The 21,763-nt window shown below is 46.9% G+C and overlaps 1 protein-coding gene across 3 annotated transcripts in view; it reads right to left on the bottom strand.

The window, feature by feature from the left end:
* Xylt1 (xylosyltransferase 1) overlaps positions 1–21,763 on the bottom strand; it is a 292,416-nt gene that overhangs the window by 193,358 nt on the left and 77,295 nt on the right. For 2 of the 3 annotated variants that reach the window (XM_057779364.1, XM_057779363.1), the window contains exon 2: positions 11,596–11,634. The exons of the other annotated variant lie outside the window; for it this stretch is intronic. In XM_057779364.1, coding sequence (XP_057635347.1) covers positions 11,596–11,634 — 39 coding nt within the window. The remainder of the gene's footprint in view (positions 1–11,595; positions 11,635–21,763) is intronic. 3 annotated transcript variants of the gene reach the window in all.

A 21,763-nucleotide genomic window follows, 5' to 3' on the forward strand; every position in this document is an offset into this window, starting at 1 on the left:
TCTCAAAGCCACAGAGAGACGTGGTGGCACATTTGTGAGATCAGATTTGAGTGCCAGGGCGGTTAGCGCTTCCTGAGGTGTGACGGAACAGGAAAAGAATGGTTTCCATGGTCCTTGCTTGCTAGAAGAAATGTCTGTTGTGTCTGTCTGTCTGCTACAGACCCAAAGAAAGAATCTGAAGGCTCAGACCTTTCCCAGAACCTGAGAGGCCTTAGTCTCTCCTGGAGAAAGAAACACTGGGGTTATGACAGACAGAAGAATGTGAGGCAGTGGCAGGGCTATTGTCCTGTGCCCCAGGCGTCACTTCTCATATGTTTGAGTCCTCGGATATTACCTGTTTGCTGTTTGGCTCAGTTACAGGGGAAGATTGTCACAAGATGACAGCCACTATCCTCTCTACAAAAACTTTACACAACCCAGACTCTTTCCCCAGATCCCTGCCTGCCCTTTCTTCTCTTCAGGCATCCTCCTTCCACAAAAAGACCCCTTGTTACATCAAAACACAGACTTAGATGATGGTGACTCAGCCTGGAGAGCTCCTCTAGCAGGGGTACTGGGTCATCAAAGGGGTAGCACCCCCCCCCCCCAAAAAAAAGTGACACTGCTATCCCAGGGTATGATAAGGGACCACAGGAGGAATTTACAGTGAGACTTTACAAAGAAAGCTGGCAAGGAGCGTGCTCCAAGGCAGGCTAGACCTGCCAGGTTGCACCACTCTGGTGCTGGAGACGGAGGAGGAAGGACAGAGGAGCTCCACTATGTGATGGATGTCCACAGGTGGCGGAGCTCCACAGGGGCACAGCCATGCATGGAAAATGATCACACTGCATTGCCTGCCTGCCTCCTGCCTCCCACTCCTGCCTCTCTTAGCCAGGCCAGTGACAGTCTTTATTGACGACAAGCACCAAGGTCAGCCTCTCGGGGGAGGGGAGGGAGATGGACCAGTAGGTCTAATGAAGATGAGGAGGGGCCACCCATCATACTTCATCTCTCTGCTCGCCAACACAGAGACGGTCAAGGACACGAGAAAATGCCAGAGTGGAGCTGCCAACCGTCTCCCAGCACCCACCCTCTGGTGTTAGGACTTGTGGTTCTTACCTGACTGCCCCTGTCAGCCAGAGGGCCTCTGGGTAAGTCTGAATTGAGCTGTACTGCTGGCTTGCAGAGTGACCAGGAGTGTTGTCCAGTCACTCCGGGCCACAGTTTTCTCACTCAAAGTGGGAGCTATGGTAAGACTGACTGAGAGAGAGGCTGACTTGAGGCTGCTCTGCCACTCAAGAGTTCTCATAGGCCAGAACTCAGTGTCTATCCACACAAAGGACTGTGCGCATGATTAGAAAAGGCTACACGTGCACAGTGCTTAGCCAAGTCCTAGGCATGTAAAACCTGCAATGACTATCAACAGTAAGCAACCTCAATCTCTGGCCCACCTAGGAATGTTTAATATCTCTATACACCTGACTGCCCTCCTGTTGTTGATTTATATGAAAGGCATTTCCATGGGGCGAATTATCCTGGCAACCAGAACCTACAAATGCAGCTTTAACGTTATAGCACTGGAACATTCTCTTAAGTTCCCAAATTTATACAGTTCTACTTGAAAACCCCATGGAGCTGACAGCCCAAGCCTCACAGACCTTGGCACATGATAGACTTATGCTAGATGCCAGTGGGGCCTCCTGATGCTGTGAGTCAAGGCAAACACAGCAATATGTCTTGTCCCAGAGCTGGCAGTTGCCAAGATTTCTGCCTCAGTGCTCAAGGTCCATGGGGCTCTTTAAGTGCAGGCACTGTCTGCTAGAAGAAAATCTCTACTCTTCCTACTAGATATCGACACCAATCTACACTTATATATACTTGATCTATTCTATTTCCATAAGCACATATGATCTATGCCTAATGCACAGCCATATCTCTGTCTCACCTACTTCAGACCAGTCAGTATCTACACCATCTGTATCCCTGCCATATGGAAACCACACTACACTAATTACTACCTCTACAAAATCTGCATCTTTACTTTGCTGCAGTATCTTAGCAACATGGCAGTGAGGACAATAGGGCTTCACCTGTCACTTGGCTGTGGTTCCTGTCCTATCACTGGTGTAACTTTGGGCTTTAGTTGGTTCATCTGCAGAGTGGGATTAAAAGTCATACCTGTCTCGCAGATTCTATCTCCAGACAAATTCAAGTTAAACTGCTAAATTCAAATCCTGTTTCATTTTGGGCAAATAATGGAGACTCTTTGTACCTTAGTTTCTCATCTGTGACAGGGAAGAGACAACAACACATTACACACAGGACAGTGATAAAGTGTGAGCGATGGAGTCCACGCCAAAAACTTTCTAAGTTTGAGTGGCACTCTGAGTGAGGGCTTGGTAAATACTAGCTAAAAGTATTAGGTTTCTGCGTACACATAATGTACAGGTATCATCTCAAAGGAAACATATTCACTGGTTATTGTTGGCATATAAGGGCTTAGTACTTGCTCACTGGAAGTACTAGCTGATAAGTACACACACGACATCTAGTCCTCATGTCCACACTGTCGTATTCAATGGGGATATTTGTTTTGGTTGGTGCATCTGAAATGGGCTCAACAGGCTTATATTTTTCCAGTTTGGTTTCCATCTTGTGGTGCTATTTGGAGAGACTGAAATTTTCAGGAGGAGAGGCCTAGCTGACCAAAGTAGGTCACTAAGAGCAGACCTTTGAATTGCTGTGGGCTCCGAACTCTGTCTCTGCCTTCTGGTCTACCATGATGTAAACAAGCTCTGCTATGTACAATATTCCTACTGCCTTGTCTTTGGAAGCTGAGGCATCTGAAACCATGAGCTTAAAGGAGCTCTTCCTCTCCAAAGCTGCTTCTGTCAGGCACTTAGGTCATCGTGACGTAAAAGTGATCAATACAACTGCCACTAACAACAAGATCAATGGCTGTGTGTATTCTGAATTAAGTAATGAATTCAAGCCCCCAAGTCTCAGGGTTAGAGACTGAAGAAGGTTGATGTCAACTCCGCCTATTTCCTTGAATGTGCATGTGGCTGGACTTTGGAGAACTGACCAGCTATTTGTGGAATGGTGCTTCACAGCAGTCATGAGTAACAAGGACTAGAAACCCTGGTTATGGGATCACAGATCTTCCCTGGATGCAGCTCCCTGTTCTCTGCTCCGGCAATGGTTCAGTCCCACCAAAGTTAATTAAAGATCCGCAAATCAGAGCCAGCAGAGACAATGACAGTAAAGCGCTCTGCTGTCCCCCAGACTGGTCTGCTCTGCCCCCGAGAGGCCCTGCTCCCCACAAGGAGGCAGAAGATAGGAAAGCAATTTGGTCTCTGCCATTCTCAACAGATGCTGGGCACCATAAGAATTAATGGGCTGGAGACTCAGGTAAGGGCCATTCAGAAGCTCCTGATTACTTCAAAAACCGCTCTCTATGGAGGAAAAGGTTAATCGAAGCCCAGAGCTGGAAGAGAGGAGAACAGACGGCAATTGCTTTAATCCCAGTGGTGGCAGGAAGGTTTCCAGAGAAAGAAGTTTATACAAAAGAGGCTGTGCTCAACCCAGAAAAAGGAACAGAGCCTAGAAACCAGGAGACCTGCTCCAGTAGTCCAAAGCCTTGACCAAGCCCTCTCTGAACCCGAGCCAAGTAGCTGAACTTTTATTATGCTTTTGTTTGATTTTTGCCATGCTATTGATGGAGCTCAGGGCCTGACACCTGCTAGGCAAACGTGTTACCACTGAGATACATTCCCAATTGCAATTTCTTAAAAAACAAAAAAGAAAAACCCTGAATATGCTCTATATTAATGAGCCATAAATCTTGTAGGAAATCATCTCTCCTGGTGAGTTTTCCTTCCACAATCATAATTATCCAAACGAGATGTGCCCTTGGTGTGCAGTGAACACACGGTTATGAATATTAGGGGGAAGGGTTTATTGTGCTAGAGTCAAGGTCAGTGCCAATGCAGAGGGGATGAATGTGCCATGGCTAACACTTGCTGGCTGGCTAAAATCTTACATTCAGTGGAGTTAGTGACCTTTGAGCATAAACAATAATACCAGAAAAGCCAGCACTGCCAGGCTGAAGTATCTTTGTGAAATAAGCTGTTGAGAAGCAAACGAACACACGCCATGGCTTCTCAACCTTGACACCATTGCTATTTGAAGCTGAGAAACTTTAGGAAGGAGGGGGACTGTTCCATGCATTGTAGAACGGCTAGCAGATTCCTCTGCCTCTGAGTTTTGATAGTAAACACGTCTCTAGTCATAGCCAAATGTCCTCTGATGGCCAACAGCACCCTGGCTGAGAACTACTGGTTCTATGAAGAAGCTCAGGTTCATTTCCACAGCATCCATAACTTAACTGATGACAGCCGTCCTCCAGATTCCCAACATCAGTCCCCACAGGAACACAACACACCAAGGCCTCAAGCTCCCTCCCACTGGACAGTCTTGTGACCAGTGACTGGATGGCTGGGAATTTAGGTCCCTTCTCTTTCCCTCTCATTTATCTTCCTTCATCCTGGCTCAATGTGGCCATTCCTTATCTGTCTTGACATTACGATGACACAAAGCACTGAAGGAGTTTGAAGCAGCTCACAGAGTTTAATTGAGCCTAAGGAAAAGTGGCATTGTTGTTATAGGCACCCAGACAGAATATGCAAAAGTTTTGGAATGTGATTACTGCCATCTCTTAGCTGTGCCAGCTCCAAGCTCCCATGGAGTGTAATTAACCCAATACTGAAGGGCTGAGGCTAGAGGATTGAGAGCTCAAAGCCAACCTGGGTTATACAGTGAGACTCTCTCTGTATCAGTAAAAACAAAAACAGAACCCTCAGCTCCTGAGAGAGACTTTGCTGAGCAAATGCCTCCTACCCACTTACTCTCTCAGAAGCAAAGCAGCTCATTCCATTCTCTATGGCTACCCATACTAAGGCCATGATCACAGGCTTGCACTTTTCTCATCTGAGTCTTGCACCATGATGCTCCAGGCGGAAGCCTTCTGCCTAGCTTGCTGTCAGTCACAAGGCCTGGCCTCTGCTGGGCTCAGAGCTGCTTATTGGTTAACGCAAAGATGAGTGGATTACACAGTATAATTTTTAAGCTTCCATTCCCTTTCACATTCCCTGGCTTTGTTTGTAATCCTCCCCGTGGCCTTAGTAACATTTTTAAAGAATGTGACTGTCACTCCCTCCCTGAGTGCCCCCACTTAGCTGATCAAAGGCATTCAAGTACCTGGTTAGCTGTGAAAAGGAAACAGCCAGTGACTTCCCGCCTGATCTCCAGGCCCTGAGAGATCTCCATGTAAATGAAGTTCTGTTCCCCTCCAACTGAGCCAACCTCAGAAATACCCAGACTGACAGATCTTCACAAAAGAGCTCCTTCAGGACAGCTCCCCAGACTTCTCTGCATTTGAGCAGGAGCCATTTCCTAATCAATGGAGGGGCCCTGGGGGTAAGAGTCAGCATGTGGAGAAGGTAAAATTAAATGACAAGAGGCCATGGCAATTGGAGTAGGTTCAGAAATGATAGTCCCCCTTGAGGATCAATGAAAAAGAATCAAATAAGCATCCAGATTTATCACAACATTATTGATGTTCAGGGAGACAGTCGAGTTTTTGTTTTTCTGAAATGAATTTTTTTGATTGTGTCTGAAGCCTAAGCCGTTTACCCACAGGCCTTATGGCAGCCTATGTGACATGAAAAAATGCTCTGTGAGCATAGCAGTCCCTTTATCTGTCTGTCTATGTATCCATCCATCCAAGCATCTATTTGTCATTGTCTATCTATACAACTATCTGTCTATATTCGTCCACCTACATATCTGTCCATCATAACTTCTACTTGTATATCTAAGTACAGCTGTGGATATTAGTGCAAAGCATTCCCTCGATCTATCCATCTATTCATCTGTGTATATCTCTCTGTTTATCTATCTATCTACAGTCTATCAATCATCTATCTACCTATCATCTATCAATCATCTATCTACCTATCCTCTATCAATCATCTATCTACCTATCCTCTATCAATCATCTATCTGTCTGTCTGTCTGTCTGTTTATCTATCTATAAATCTACCATCTATCTATCTGTATATCTGTCTATCTATCTATCTATCTATCTATCTATCATCTATCAATCATCTATTTATTTGTATATCTATCTATCTATCTATCTACCTACCTACATCTATCAGTCATCTATCTATCTCTATCTATCTATCTATCTATCTATCTATCTATCTACCTACCTACATCTATCAGTCATCTATCTATCTCTATCTATCTATCTATCTATCTATCTATCTATCTATCTATCTATCTATCTATCTATCTACATCTATTTATCAATTATCTATCTATCAATCATCTATCTATCTATCTATCTATCTATCTATCTATCTATCTACCTATCTATCTATCATCTGTCTGTGGTAGTTTGAATAAGAATGGAATCCATAGGCTGGTGTGACACATACCATTTGCTTCTGAGTCAAGCATGAGGTAAGCTCTCAGCTACTGCCTTAGCACCATAACTGCCTGCTGCCATGATGGTTATGCTCCATGATGGTTATGACCTCACTCTCTGAAACTGTAAGGCCAAATAAACTCTTTCTTCTATAACCACAGTTCTCAACCCATGACTCCCACTATCAGGTAAATTGGGCTAGACTTGCAATGGTTCTCAACCTGTGGGCCGCGACCCCTCTGCGGGTTGAACAACCCTTTCACAGGGATCATATTTCAGATATCCCTCATATCAGATATTTATATTACAATTTATAATAGTAGCAAAAATACAGTCATGAAATAGCAACGAAATAATTTTATGACTGGGGAGTCACCACAACATGAGGAACTGTTATTAAAGGGTCACAGGACTGGGAAGGTTGAGAACCACCGTTCTATAACTTGCATTAGTCACAATTTCTATTAGCAGCATAGAATAGTAAGTAAGACATGACCTGTCTGCCTGCTATCTATCATCAGTGTGTCTGGCTGTCATCTATGTATCATCTATTCATCCATCCACCCCCATCTAAGTACATCCACAGACGGTGGTTTATAAACTCCAGAACAGGTGCGTCTGGCTTTGTCTAAACATTAGCAAATCTGTCTACTGATCCCAGCAATTTTATTCTCTAACCTAACAAAACAGAGGCTGCAAGAAAAGATTCTGATGTCATATGACCCTGAGCTTGACACCCATCCACTGCTATGTCCCTTTTGTGGGACCTTGGCTAAGCTATCTGACTTTTAAGACCTCTAAGTGCCTCATCTGGAAACTGAATCTCATAATACTGTGACTGGTAATAGGAATGACAATAATTATTCCAGGCCACTAACCAAATTTAAGGTCCTTTCAGGTTTCTGTGCTGTTTGACTTTCTCATTCTTAAGTCATCTTGTTCCCAGGTACTTCTATCCAGAGACCAGATTAGAGGTCATCACTGTCAAGCGGAGCTTACTTGAGACATCCACAGGAGCCATGTGGTACAGAGAGATCTGACACCAGGGACTTGGACATTCCTCACCCCTTCATGATGTCAATTTGACCACTAAGCAGAGAATCCTACTGCTGCCAGCAGATACAAAGTTCCATCACACTGATGGCAGAGGGCATAAGAGGACCCTCAGCAACCAGCTGATACATCTCCCCCAGTTCCACATAACTATGTGAAGACAGATACACCAGGCCACAGGTGAGGACTCCTACAATTATTATCGGGCCGAGTGGGGTGCAGGAAACAAGTGGGTATATTGGTGGCCTGGAATCCTGTTCAATCTGAACTGTCAGCAAAGCCATACTGCACATGCGTGATGTAAGGACACGGCTCATGGTAGTACCCAGTCACACCTGAGCTCCTGGACTCTAAGACACAGCAGGCAATCCCACTGGGAGCAGAAAGAGCATTATGGAAGGAAGGGGGAACCTAGTCAGGGCTCAGAATTTATATGAAAGCTGTCTCTGCAAGCTGAGCTCTTCCAAGGCCTCCATACCTGCCATCTTGCCCATGGCACATGGGTCACATTTATGATACTACTTTTTACCAGAAAATCTAACTTAGTCTTCTTGTCTGACTTACTTCCTGGAGGGCAAATGGGCAGAATTCCATTGCATATCCTGTGATGTACCAAGTCACATAAGACTTTGAGGCAAGTCACAAAAAACATTCGTACTTTGTTTGGGTTCTAATGGTGTGTGCGTGTGTGTGTGTGTGTGTGTGTGTAGAGGCCAGTGGTCAACCCAAGAGTCTTTCATTGGCCTAGAGTTCATCAAGTCGTGTATGTTGACTGGCCAATGAGTCCTAGGGACTCACATGTCTCTGCCTTCCAAATTCTGAGATTAGAGGAACACCATGATGTCCAGATTTATTTTCCTAATGGGGGGCTCTGGAGCAAGCACTTTACCAACGGATACAGCTCTTCCCACCCGCTACAATGCTTCTCTAACATGCAAAGTCTAAAGCCATAAAGACAATATCCTACAGCTCCTCTCACCACACCAAAGGCCGTGGACCCGTTGAGACTGATGGGGGCATTGCTGAACACTAATGGAAACCGTCCTTCAAACTGTGTTTTGTACCACTATACAGAGGTTTAGGTCCCTGGAGCTCACAGAATCTTAAGAGTGCCTACTATGTAGGGGCTCTGCCCCCTCATAACTTGCTTTCCAAAGCCATGGGCACCCTCCATTGTTCCCATGAGGTTCTGAAAAGATGACTGGATGAAGTCCAGGGCAAAGGACATGGGATGGTCAAGTGCAAGGGGGAAGAGTGGCCTTCTGGGCTTTGGACATGGGACTGCCTGTCCCCAGTATTCCTGAGCAGAACAAGCTGCCTTCTGGGAAGGGTGGAGCAAAGCGAGAAGAATTATCACTACACAAAGCCACCTCACAACCCATAATCCTGGGAGTTATCTTATGACCCAGGGTAGACAGGGAGACAGACATTTCCCAAAGTGTGACACGTAACATCTAGAAATTCACAGAAATGGTTTTGGAGGAAAGTTTTTATTATATTTTTGTAATGTAGAATTTATTCAATACAATGCAAATGTGTGTGTGTATGTAGATACATATTCATACCTGCATATACACAAGCATAGCTCTTCAAAGTTGTGATTTCACTAATAAGACTGATGATACAATGTCTTTAAACTTTGACCCCACTGGAATCTTGGAGGGGATCTTTCCCATTGTGGGAAATAATTATTAGTTGAAGGCATGGTTCAACCTCGGATACTATTCCCTGGGTGCCGTTGTTGTTGTTTGTTTGTTTTAATAACAGAACCTCTCATTGGCCAGAAGCTTGTAATGTACTGACTGCTTATATAGTAATGACCCTCTGACCCTCCACCCCATCACTAGGGGATAAACTGGTCCCCATGTATGAGACAACTCTAAATGTCTTCAAACCTTCTCAGATATCTTCTGAGCATTAAAACTTTGCCCAGATAGAGAACCATTGGCTTCGCATGTGTTTTAGAGTGAATTCTGTTAAGGAAAAAACAAACTATTAGATGACTTAATTCAACAGGTAAAATTCACTCATAGAGACAATGAGTCTCTATGCACAATCTAAAGGGGTGGGCAAAGAATGAGCAAAAGCAGAAGAGAGGACATGGGATCCTTCTCCTCCTCAGAGACATACTGCCTGTTTTGTTCTGCCATCCCTGGGTCTGCTCCTCCCTAGGGCAGCTATACTGGTCTGCACCCTGGGACAAAAAGACAGACAAGCAGAGAGAAACGACAAAGATACAGTTCACTGCTGTGGATGGGCTTCTTAACAGTCAGGCCACCTTAAAGCCAGGTGGGTTTGTGACTCTCCTCACTCTCCCTGGGAAGAATCAAGCAGAGATGCTGCTGAGTGGCCAGGACCCAGGGCTGGGGGAAGGCAAGGGAAAGCAGGTGGTATCTGCCAGCATGCCACAGAAAGCCCCAAAGGGCTGTTTCTCATCCATGAAATGTGCAATATGTTTTACTTTTTCTGACACCTGGAAAGTGCTTTCTCTGGGGCTCTGAATGGGGTCCAGTCTGTCCTCCTTTTCTCTTTGCTGTCTAACCCAGGCATGGAGCTAAGGAGGCCATCAATTCAGAGACACGACACCTTCAAGGCCGGGAGGAAAGGTTGCAGGGCTGTGGTATAAGAGCTTATGCACACCCACGTACCTTGATGTTCTGATTATTTCCCGTGACTCTCACCAAGACTATGCCAGGTGGCATGTTCTAGATGGAGAAGGAATGACTTGGAGTTCAGAGTCTCAACAATGTCACAAGGCTAGAAGACACAGAAGTGTATTCTACCTGGGTCTCAGTGACTCTGGGGCAGGTACCCAGAAAGAAGACAAGGGCCAGGCAATGTCTTCATCTCTGGACTCATAGGTCATCTGCCCCACACAGAAACACAATTGCTATCTAGATCATTCAGAATATTCCAGTATCCAAGCAGACAGAAAGTGCAACTTCCTGCTCTGGGAGCTGGGTCTTGCTATTACAGTATCTTTGGAGACCCATTAAGAGAAAGCTGTTGCCAGCCAGCCAAAAGGCTGGAGTCTTTCTTTGAGTGGAGAGGAGTCATTGTCTGATCCCTTGAGAGTGAATCCAGGTGAGATGGCCAGTTACCTGGCCAAGAGGCCACCCTTGAGAAAGGTGAGTCACCTTAAGTCATGCTAAAGCGAGAGGAGAAATAGCCCTCTAATGAGATAACGTACTTTTTCTTCCCAGATTCCCTGCCCCTTAGTGCAGTCCCTACAAGCCACCATGCAGTTCCTTTGGGTCTGCCTACCTCTCTCAGTCAGGACTCAGAACGATGTCACTTTCCCTCTTTCTTCTCCTGTCTCCTCCTTTCAGATGTCACCCAGAGCCCAAGCACTCTTTCTCTGGAACTTTGGGTAATTTTTCCCACTTGTCATCTAAAGCCCTCTTCCAGCTGTGTAGCTGCTTGTCCACCGCGTGACTGCCCTCTATGCTGGCTTCCCTCAAAAGGCATGGCCCTTTCTTTTCTGTTTCTCTCCTCAGGGCAGCTGCCAAGCGCCACAGCTTGTCTACCTGAGAGCTTTCTTTTAAACTCTAATAAGACTGTTTTCAAGCTTCGAGTTGAGCCCGTTCTTCGGTTCTTTTTGTTGACAACACTAACACTGTCAAAAGGAGCCCCAGTTTCCCCAGCAGCGCTGGGTGACTCTAGCAGGACTCCCCACATTTCCAGTAGCATTGTGCACCAAGTGTCCAGGGGCAGAGTCGGTCCAATCCCGAGCAGAGGAACAGCACCATCTATGACCGGACATTCCTGTCTCTGATCTCCCTCTGCAGTCACCTGCTTCGGATCACTAAGGCAAGGGGATGCCTTCAGTGACCTGCCTGCATATATGTGTATGTATACAGAATTCCACACACGTATGCACAATCTACCAGCGTGGTTACACCTGGCTGTGCACACCACACACACAAATGAGACAGGAGGGCATTGTGACATGCCCGTCTGTTCCTTTTGAGTTCCCTGGGGGCTCAGAGGACACACAGAGACGACCACAAAGCACTGATCACAGAACCTCAGGGTAAAGATAAGAGGCAAAGACCACGAGAGGCACTCACCTGGGTCTCTAGGGTGATCAGTGGACTCGGGTGTGGATCCTGTGGGGAGAACGGAGAAGACACTCATAAATGGTGAGAGGAGGGGAGTCAGCTTCCAACCTGAACATCGCTTTCAACCCAGCTTGCTATCCCAGTCGGGTGGGGCGGGTCAGACTCTGTCTTCCCCATGCTCTGAGGACTTCAGAAGTTGACCCAGTCTGCCCCCTACTGAATCCCAGCTCTCCTTTCCATTTCTAAGCCATGAGAGAGGCCCTAGATTATCCATAAGAAGATCTGCTAAACAATGAGGTGCTGAGAAGAAGGGGTGGTGGTGAAAGCAGGCTCAGTCAGGAAAGCGCTTGCTCCACAAGCATGAGGACCCGAGTTAGAGCACTGGCCTAAAAGGCTAAGGTGGGGATATGCACCTATAATCTCAGAGCTGGGCATTGTGGCAGGCAGATCCTGAGGGCACTGCCAGCCAGCCTAACCTACTTGGTGCACTCCATGCCAATGAGAGACGCTATCACAGAAAAGGGTAGATGGTTCCTGAAGAATGATAGCTGAGATTGTCCTCCGACACCCAGACATTTGTACCAGCACACACACATGCACCCATAAAGTATTCATAAGAACACCACATACCCACGTGTGTGTGTGCGTGTGCAAACACACACACACACACACACACATATACAGACAAGAAAAAGGAAAAGCACCTTTTCCATTCATCTCCAGTGTGTTCAGTGCCCTACCCGCCCCCCCCCCCCCCATATGAAAGAGACTTGGGTCCATAACAGAATTAAACATAAATACAAAGTTCTGGTTCATAACAAGATTGTGAGATTATGTCTAATCCTATAAGAATAAAAGACATGAGAAAGAGACAGAAAAGGAGGAGCTGATTCCTGTGTGAGTAGCACATTCCAGCATGCCAGGAAAGATCTTTTCAGGCCAGAGAAACATCCCATTCACTCAGTCTTGACAAAAGCCAATTGACTGGGGATGCTGGGTGGTAAAGTCTGGGGTCACAAAGCATAAATTCTGGGTCGGGGGAGGGACAGATGGAGGAGGCACCAACTAATGGGAGGTGATGGCATTCCTTTCCCCAGTGGTTTCCGAGGAAAACAGGAAACCCAGCACATAAAAAGGCTATTTCTGTCTATACCATGTCTGCTGGGAACTTAACCATCATATGTGTTCATGATTCTGGGAAAACCACCTTTGGACACTTCTACAGAGAATGGCCATGCTTTTAAGGCCCTGGGCAGAAACCCAGCTTAAAGCTTGGCTCTATCCAAACAGATTTTCCAACACAGGCTTCTAGGAAGCCATGTAAATAAGCACCAGGCTCCCCTTCTCTAAGTTCCATGAATAAAAGGCGAGGGAAGACAAACTGTAACAGTCTCACTTTTGCTGAAGAGGACCGACCATTTGATTGAGAGAGAGACAGAGACAGACAGAGAGAAACAAGATAAAACCTAGGGCCTCATGTATGTTAAACAAGAACACACCCCCTCCCCCCTTTGATCTGTACTTTGAGGACGGGTCTCTGTAAACTGCCTGGGCTGACCTGTTGGAACTCACTGTATCCCAAGCTGGCCTTGAACTTACATTTCTCTTGCCTCCATTTCCTAAATTGCTGGGCTCACAGGCTTGCATCATCAAGCCTGATACCATTTGCTACCTTTAAACATATTTTAAATTATTTTATTTTTTTTTCTGAGACAATGTCTATATAGCCCAGGCTGGCATGATACTTGCTATGAGGCTCAGGCTAAACTCAAACCCACGGCCCTTCTTCTCTTCTTGGGACTTCAGGAGCACACTACCAGACCACCCACTTCCTTTCTCGATCTCTTTGGCAATTATCTTCCTTGCGGCATATTTGAGGCATGCTCTCAGGCACATTTTGACCTCTGGACTTCCCTTGAAGGTAAAGACTTCATCTTCCCCCAATTCCAGGTGTCGAGTCCTAGTCCCAGCACATCCCTGGCACAGCTCAGGGATGTTGCCAAGAAGACGCCTTGCACACTCTGGTTCTCATACCAGCTGAGCACAGCAAGTCCTTGCACCGAGGAAAACACTAAGATGAGCTTTCTCTTCACTCTGCCATACTGCAAAGCTGACCCACAAGGAACTGATGAGGGGTCTTGGAGAAACAGCTTAGGCCTTCCCACCGTTATCTCTCCTGCCTTTTTCCCAGGATAGGATTCAGCTATGACCCACCAGAACTCAATGTTTACTGAGCTACTTAGGGTGAAGGACACAGCCTCACTATTCTCACTAACCTTACAGAGACCCCTCTAGCCACATGCTTATTGTTTCTATGATCAATGATGTACAATGCTGGAGAGCTGAGCCTGGTTCCCTGTCGAGCAGCCACACAGGGCAGGACCCAGTTTACTCTTGCAGAGACAGATTCAGCCTCCCCATCTGCAGCTGGCAGCAGACCCTGGGAGCAGCAGACCCCAGGAGCAGGATCCTGTTTGACCCAAACTGTGAGAGTACATAGCCCCGTCTTTATGTCACCACTGTCCTGAGCGTGCTTGTCTATTCTAACTGTCCATCTGCTCATATTCATCGAGATTTGAGTCCGAACAGAAAAAGCTGTAGCTCACTCTCAAAATTAGCCACCTTCTCCAAAGCTAAATCCTAGCCAGTGCTGCACGGGGCATTGGGTGAATGCCCAGATTAATTAAGTCGTGCTTCACGGCCCATTTGGCTATTGTGTGTGGCTTATGCTTCGTTGCTCAGAATCCCAAGACAGCGACGAAAGGGGGAATGCCATCCTGAACCCCTTAAGAACGATTTCACTGGGAAAGACCTTCCTTGGAAAGCCAAGGAAAATCTCTGCCAACTACGTGGATGATATCAAGTGACTGGTCTCTTGACACAGCTCAGCCTCTACTCTTTATCTGGGGTTCCCAAATCACAGACCCTGTCACACACAGTCAGGAGTCCAAGGCTTCTGGGAGAGGGAGCACAAAGGGTCCTTATTCAGGATCTTAATTAACTGGCCAGGAAGTGGATGAAGCACTCACTAGGGGCCTGTGTCGTTAATATTGGGCTGTTCTCATGCCAACCACACTTCCTTTTCCTCCCTGGGTGCACACTGAAAATGTGAGACTCTCCCTAACCAGCAGGGTCCCGAGGACTCCAGGTAAGGCCACATATCTGTGAGGTCTCACTCACAGTAACAACCTCTTTAATTGGAAAGGCTAACGAAGTGGAACTGGGTCAATGATGCCGTCTGCCTAATCCATCGTGTCTGTCTAAATTGGGACTCTTAGGTTTACAGTAGAGTAAATTCCTGTCTGTCAGAGAGAAGGCTTTAGGAGACCAAAGGGGAATTTGCAACGTGCTTGCCCGATCCAGTGGAGTGCTCCTGGAATCCTAATGAGGATGCAGGACCACAGAACCTCCTGTGCTAAGGAAGGCCCTTAAGGCACCAACTGCAATGTCAAGCTGGAGAAGGCGAACGGAGAATGGAGGAGAGCAAATTAGTGACCCTCGTTCCTCACGGCCCCCTAGAGTCACACTCTGTGGCTGTGGGACTTTGAGGTTCATTATGGCATGCTGCCCTACAACCTCAGCTTGGCCAGGGCCACTTCACTTGATCCGCGGGAAGTTTATCAGGATGTGTCATCCACAGAAGTAAAAGATACGCTTGAACGCAACCCTCTGTGGTTGTGTCATCTCAAGAATACGACTCAGGTGGCCTGCTGGTGCAAGGAAGTGGAGACCCATGTGGAGAGACATGGAACCAACCTGCAGCTTAGACTAAGCCTAGTCTAGACCAACTGACCTCTAACCACCACGAAAGCACAGAGGAAATACATGATGCTATTTTTATGTACTGAGTTCGAGGTCATTTGTTACACAGCATGACTGTGGTCATATCTAACTGATATACTTTCTAAACACTGACCTTGAGAGAACTAAAATATATTGCCAGAAACCCCCACAACCTCGCAACTCACTTTTCTTAAGTCTACAACTGCATTCAAAGGAAAGAAAACTGAAAAACTATAACGAGCAACTATCATTTATCAGGGTTGGGCCCTCTGCTAGGTGCACCATGACATGAAGCGAGGTGCTCTTGGCCATGAGAACCCTGCATGGCCTCCGAGGTCACCTTCTGCATCCTACAGGATTCTTCAGAAGGAATCACTAGCGGCCAATAAACACTAAAGGAGATGTCCACTAAGGATTCTGTTTCCCCATGAATATACAACTTCTATTCCTCGACCTTATTAACTTTACTACTTAATCAAGGCTTAGAACAGTTAAACACTGCTATGGGAGTGTTCCTTGTTCAGAATGCTTGGAGCCGGAAGTGATGTTGGAATTCTGAGCATCTGCAGTAGTTACATGCACAGACCTGAGCCCCCTTTTCCGATGTCAGAGAACTGTAGGTTTGGAAGGAAGGGGATATGCTTACAAGCAACAGCAGCTGATGTCTGGTGAAATCTTTCCCCATTCCAGGCCCTGGGCTTGCTTCCTATACAGCCAGCATCTCAATTCCCCTGCAACAACCCTCAGATGATAAGCTAGAGAATCTGGTGGCCAGAGAAAGCAAGAACAACCTGCCCAAGTCACACGGGAGAGCACCGAGCCACAGATGGTCCTCTCTCTCATGGAGAATATAGCCCGAGAGGATAGCCCCACTTGGAAAAAGCCATTTTGCACTTTAGCTCATGTCTACTGGAGACACATTCAGCAATAGGCAATACCATCTCAACAAACGCCAGAACACCCCCCCACACACACACACTTTAGTATCTGTATACATGTATACATCATAAATACCACTGAGAGAAATTAACACGTATGCCATGACCACCCCATAGGATCAAGTCTTCTGACACACGATGTTGATCCCTGCCACTAAGGGGTCTTGAGGAGTTAGCCAGGTCAGGCCACATGCGCTTACTGAGTTCTATGCCAGCAGCTTGCACTGTGCCTGCTGGTCACCACAGGGAAGCCAGGCATGAGTCAGAGAGACTCTGTGTACACATGCCTCTGGCTAACTGTTCAATCCGAGGAGAGTCGGATCGCATCCTTAGAGAAATGAAACTCATCTGTCCACCACCAGTTTTGTTCATAAGAACAGGAAGCTGAACTCAAACACTGTCTAGTCCGTAAAAACCAAAGGCCAGCTTCTAATAAGCAACTTAAACTCCAGTAGAGAAAGTAGGGAGGAGGAAGGTGTGCCTTAGAACCCCAACCCTGCACCAAGCACCTCTGTGTTTTTGGTTTTGCTCTAAGGACATGACAGGCAGTTTGTTATTGGACATTAGGCAATGGCTTGGGGCGGAGGTGACAATGACTCACGCCTTCCACACAAGCCCTATGAAGTCAAGGGGCCCTTACAGTACACCCTGTGTCTCAACCATTCCCATGAGATGTGTCTGAAGACTAGCTTGGCTCTCTCTCACTGTGAACCCTGTGACTGTGAGTAGAAACTGAAAAACTTCCACCATGGAGACGTGCTCTAAGCGGGGGCAGAGCTCTGCCGTTTCACTGCTTACTATTAAGCACAGATCCCTGGATTTACTTGTCAGCACCATATAGCCTAGGTGTGAAGTTACATGCCTGCAATCTCAGTGTGTGGAGGCTAGAGGAAGACTGGAAGCTCATTCAAGGCCATCCTCAGAGACATACTGAATTCCAGACCAGCCTGAGCTACATAGGACCTTGTCTCAAAAAAAAAAAAAAAAAAAAAAAAAGCCTTTAATTTAGTTATCTAGCACCAGGGACCTGTGCAGATCCTGGAGCTCTTCATGGGAACACAGATAGAGAAGGACTAAAAACATCACCCACAAACACCCCAACACTCCAGAGACACAGGCTTGCCAGAGGCCACCAGTCGAAGCTGAGTCTGGAGACCAAGTCAGAAGCCCTCTGTTCTCCTTTCCTCATTGCTGCGACGAAACCCCCATAAAAGCAATGGAGGGAGGAGGATGGCTCATGGCTCAGGGTGGTCTCTGAGAACACAGGGAAGGCACGGTGGAGTTCATGAAAGCAGGGACCTGTGGGTGTCACTCCTTGCAACTTGGTGGACCAGAAGGTACATTTTTCACTAGAAGGTTCCTCAACCCCATAGACCAGTACCACCCTGAAGGATCAAGTCTTCTGATACATGAGGCTGGGCAGGGGCATTTCACTTCCAAATCAAAATGCCTTCAAAGGACACTTTAGTTATATAGACAAGGGTCAGAGCCTGGCACAGGGCAAGGGTGCTCGGGGGAAGAGAGGGCAGGCCAGAGGTCAGAGGTCAGCTCTGAGTTCAGATCATGCTTAACCACTGTATTAGTTCACTTGACTTGCCATAGCACCACACAGAGAGAGTCGATGCAAACAACAGACATTCACTTCCTCACTGGCCTAGGGTCTGAAGCCCTAAGTCAAGGTGCTTCAGGCTTGCTTTGAAGTGTTCTCCACTGGTTTACAGAGATCCCTTCTTACTACCTTCTCATGGGACTTTAGTTAGTTCTAATGGTGTCTCTGAAGCCAAACCTCTTCTTCGTACAATGACAGCGCATTGGACGCCCCACGAAGATGTCGTATAACTTTTTTAAAGAACCCATCTCCAAGTGCACAAGTGCAGTAGTATTTGGAGATACTGGGGGTTAGAGCCTCCATGAGGAATGATGAATGGACTCCATTCAAACTGCACCAAACAGCAGTGACCTCAGACGAACCCTGAAGAGCAGAGGAGACTAGCTTCCCCCATAGTCGTTGTGAATGTGGAACATAGGACTTATTGTGTGGGACACATGGTGCATTCCTAATACACTCTACCTAGTAGGTATAAACCTATAACGACCTGGACAGACCTAGAGATCCAGTGTCGTCGTCTTTGAGAGCTGGAAACAGCTGACATTGTCAGTCCTCCCTAATATCCCATTAAAACAGATGTTTAAAAGATGTGCATGTTTTTAATCCCACAATTCACTTGGATCTCTATGAGTTTAAGGCCAGCTCCGCCTACATAGAGAGTTCTAGGCTAGGTGGGGCTACACAGTGAGACTCTATCTGGGAAAATAATGCTTGTGGGTTCAAAACAATCGTCCTTTTGTTTTTCATGCCATACTAATGAACATGTTGACATATCCCTGGATATACAACTCTAATAAGGCACAATTCCTCTGAAACACAAGGTTCCTGTAGACACTAACTACTCCATCTTAGCAAGTAGTGCACAAAAGTCGCCAAAGCCATTTCACGTGTTCTCTGTGTGCCAAACAGGTACACTAGCTGTAACCCTGCCTGAGGACGCCTCTGCTCCCCTGTCATTAATACTCATGGTGGGGGAAAGTCCATTCACAAACAGCGCTCAGAAGGGCAGGAGACAGGAGCAAGGGATTGATTTCTCTGATGCCAGACGGGGATCCTTTAACTTCTATTTCCCAAAGTAGGAACTCCCTTAGAGGTCTTCTAAGCAAAGGTTCAAAGGACTTACATTTTTACTGAGTGCCCTTGGGCCATTCTCACCTAAAGGGATGTGCCCTGTATCAGGAAGATATAACCCAGGTGAAGTAACAGAGGCAGAACTCGCATCTCGATGCACACACGACTCCTCACACTTCTGATGCTGGGGGCCTCTGCGTCCTGATGAATTTTTCTGCAATACTATAGCTGTTTATTTCTTCCTCTCCTGACCCATGGTAACTGTCCTCTGCTGGCCTCTTCTCAATGCTTCCTCCCTAAGGGGATATGGTTTCTTCTCACCTCTTTCTCAAGTCCTAAATACAGCAATGGATGCCGCATAATGGCGGCTTCTCTCCAAGTCTCCTTGGGACTTCCCTGACGACTTCTTTCACCTATGTGGCCCTGGAAATGAAGGCAAGGCACATGGCTGCCAAGTGATACTGAGTGATGAGGAAGGGCTGTCAGGGTCACAGAGCTCTCCCTATCACCTCAGGGAGGCGTGTTCTGGTTTGGCTGCAGGCCAGAATCACACAGAACACACCTTGCTGTAAAGTGATAACCCCGCATTCATAGAGGTGAAAAACAGAAACCCCACAGAGGGAGGGGGCATGGCAGTGCTTTCATTGTCACCTACAGGCCATTGTCACAGGGCACTTCTGTCTTTCTCTTGCTACCTTCCAAATTTAAAAAGATTTGAACCTTCCTGTTCAACACCCTTTCCATCTATTTTAAATCCAAATTCCTCCAGGGATCTTCAGCAAAGCTCAAGCCAGTGGAGCCGGGAGTTTATCACCCACAGCCTGGGGCAATATGACAGAGAACTCATGGGATCTGAGTCACCACCATAATGCCTCCACTCCCTACCGTGTGGACCCTCAACCATGAAAGGTTAAGAAAACCATCTACCACTGGTATGTAACATTTTGTTGTTTGTACCTTCAAGTGTCTACTATTCCTTAAAAAGATGTGAACTTGGGGATGGCTGTCAGGGAAGTATTCCCTGTCCGCGCACGATCAGTGAGCTCTAGGTTCAACAAGGAATCCTGTCTTGGAACAGAAGGTGGCAGGCTGGGGCGAGGGCTCCACTGGCAAAGTGCTTGTTGGATAAAGCTGAGAATCTCCAGCACCCACCTAAAAGCCAGGTGTGGCAATGGGCACCTGGAACCCTAGCACTGGGGCAGGGAGTTGGGTCGGCTGGATCTCAGGGCTTGCCTGGCAGTTAGTCAGTCTAGTCAGTGAAGTTCAGTGTGAGACTCTGTTCCAAAAACCTAAAGTGGAGAAATAACTGAGGCTGACACCTTCTGGCAACCTCCAGACATGGACACGTACCTTCATGAACAATTACTCCCACAGATGAATGCACATGTGCACATTCACCACACCACAAAAAATAAATAAGGTCCTATGTCTGGCCACCGCTTCCAGTAATCAGACATGAGGGAGCATTAGGACCCTCCTCAGTGTAGGGCCCTGTACTAAGCAGGCCACTGAAATCTCATGTCTGTGAGGTGACATTAAAAGCTCATCTAACAGATGGTGAAACTGATGCTTGGTATCTCTTAGGGTTTGGCTCTGAAGTGACTCTCTAAAAGGATCATACAGTGAAAGATTGGTCCCTAGCTGGGAACGTGACTTGGAGAATATTTGGAGAAGAAATATTAGGTGGTGCCTAACGAAAAGAAGTAGATCATGAAAAGAGCAACTCCTTGGAGATAGTTCCTGTTCTTTCTCTCCCTGTGTCTCTCTCCTTCCTTCCTACCTGCCCTGAGCCTCCTATACAACCTCACCATGCTACCCTGCCTCAGCATGATCCCAGAATCACAGCCAGAGAACTGTGAAACCATGAGCCAGGACAAACCATCCTTCCCCTCTGTTGTTCCCAAAGGATACTAGGCCCAGCTACGGAAAAGCAGCTGATGCAATGGCAGAGCAGCACTTGCACCACAGCGCTCAGTGCCATGGATGCACTTGTTGACCACAAGTGTCCTCAATGGTCAGGACCACGACCACACGACCAATGGGACTCACCAACCCCATTTCACAGCTTAATGGTCACTGCCTACTTAGGAATCCACAAGGGCTAGGGGACTGGATCAAATGTTCCTAGTTCCTGCTCTCCCCATTTCCTTGCTGTGGGTCTTTGAGTTAATGACTGTGACAGTGAATTAAATTACAGAGACTGAGGAGCCAGTCAAAAAATATGTTTGCCCCACAAGCATAAAGCCCTGAGTTCATTCCTCAGAGCCACGTTAAAAGCTGGGGAGGTGGGCACAGGAGGATTCCTGGGGCTCACTGGCCAGCCAGTGTAGCCTACAAAGAGCTCCAGGTCTCTGAGGGAGATCCTGTCCCCAAACATAAGATCAGTGGGTCCTGAGGGGCAGCACCTGAAGTCTCCCTATGCCTTCCATGTACACACTCACTCATGATGGGACATATACATATGAAAACACACACCTGCACACTCAAGAACAACAACAATAATGATGGCAACAAGGATATCTCATCCTTGCTGTGGAAACCGACGGAGATGGTGTCCCTAGCCTGACTCAGCTTTAGCCCAGAGTGGGAAAGTCTGAGTGGCAGTCTTCTTCTGAGGACAGTTACTCTCACTTCATACTTCCCTTCGTTTTAAGTTAAAAATCACTTCAGGCTACAAAGAGGCCCCAACATGTAGCACGCTCATCCTCTGCCCAGTGCCACCCAGACAAGAGCTCCCTCCTGGGCTTCTGTATGTGCTCATCCAGTTATGCACGGA

Source organism: Chionomys nivalis, chromosome 8 (assembly GCF_950005125.1).
Source record: "Chionomys nivalis chromosome 8, mChiNiv1.1, whole genome shotgun sequence".
NCBI lineage: Eukaryota > Metazoa > Chordata > Mammalia > Rodentia > Cricetidae > Chionomys > Chionomys nivalis.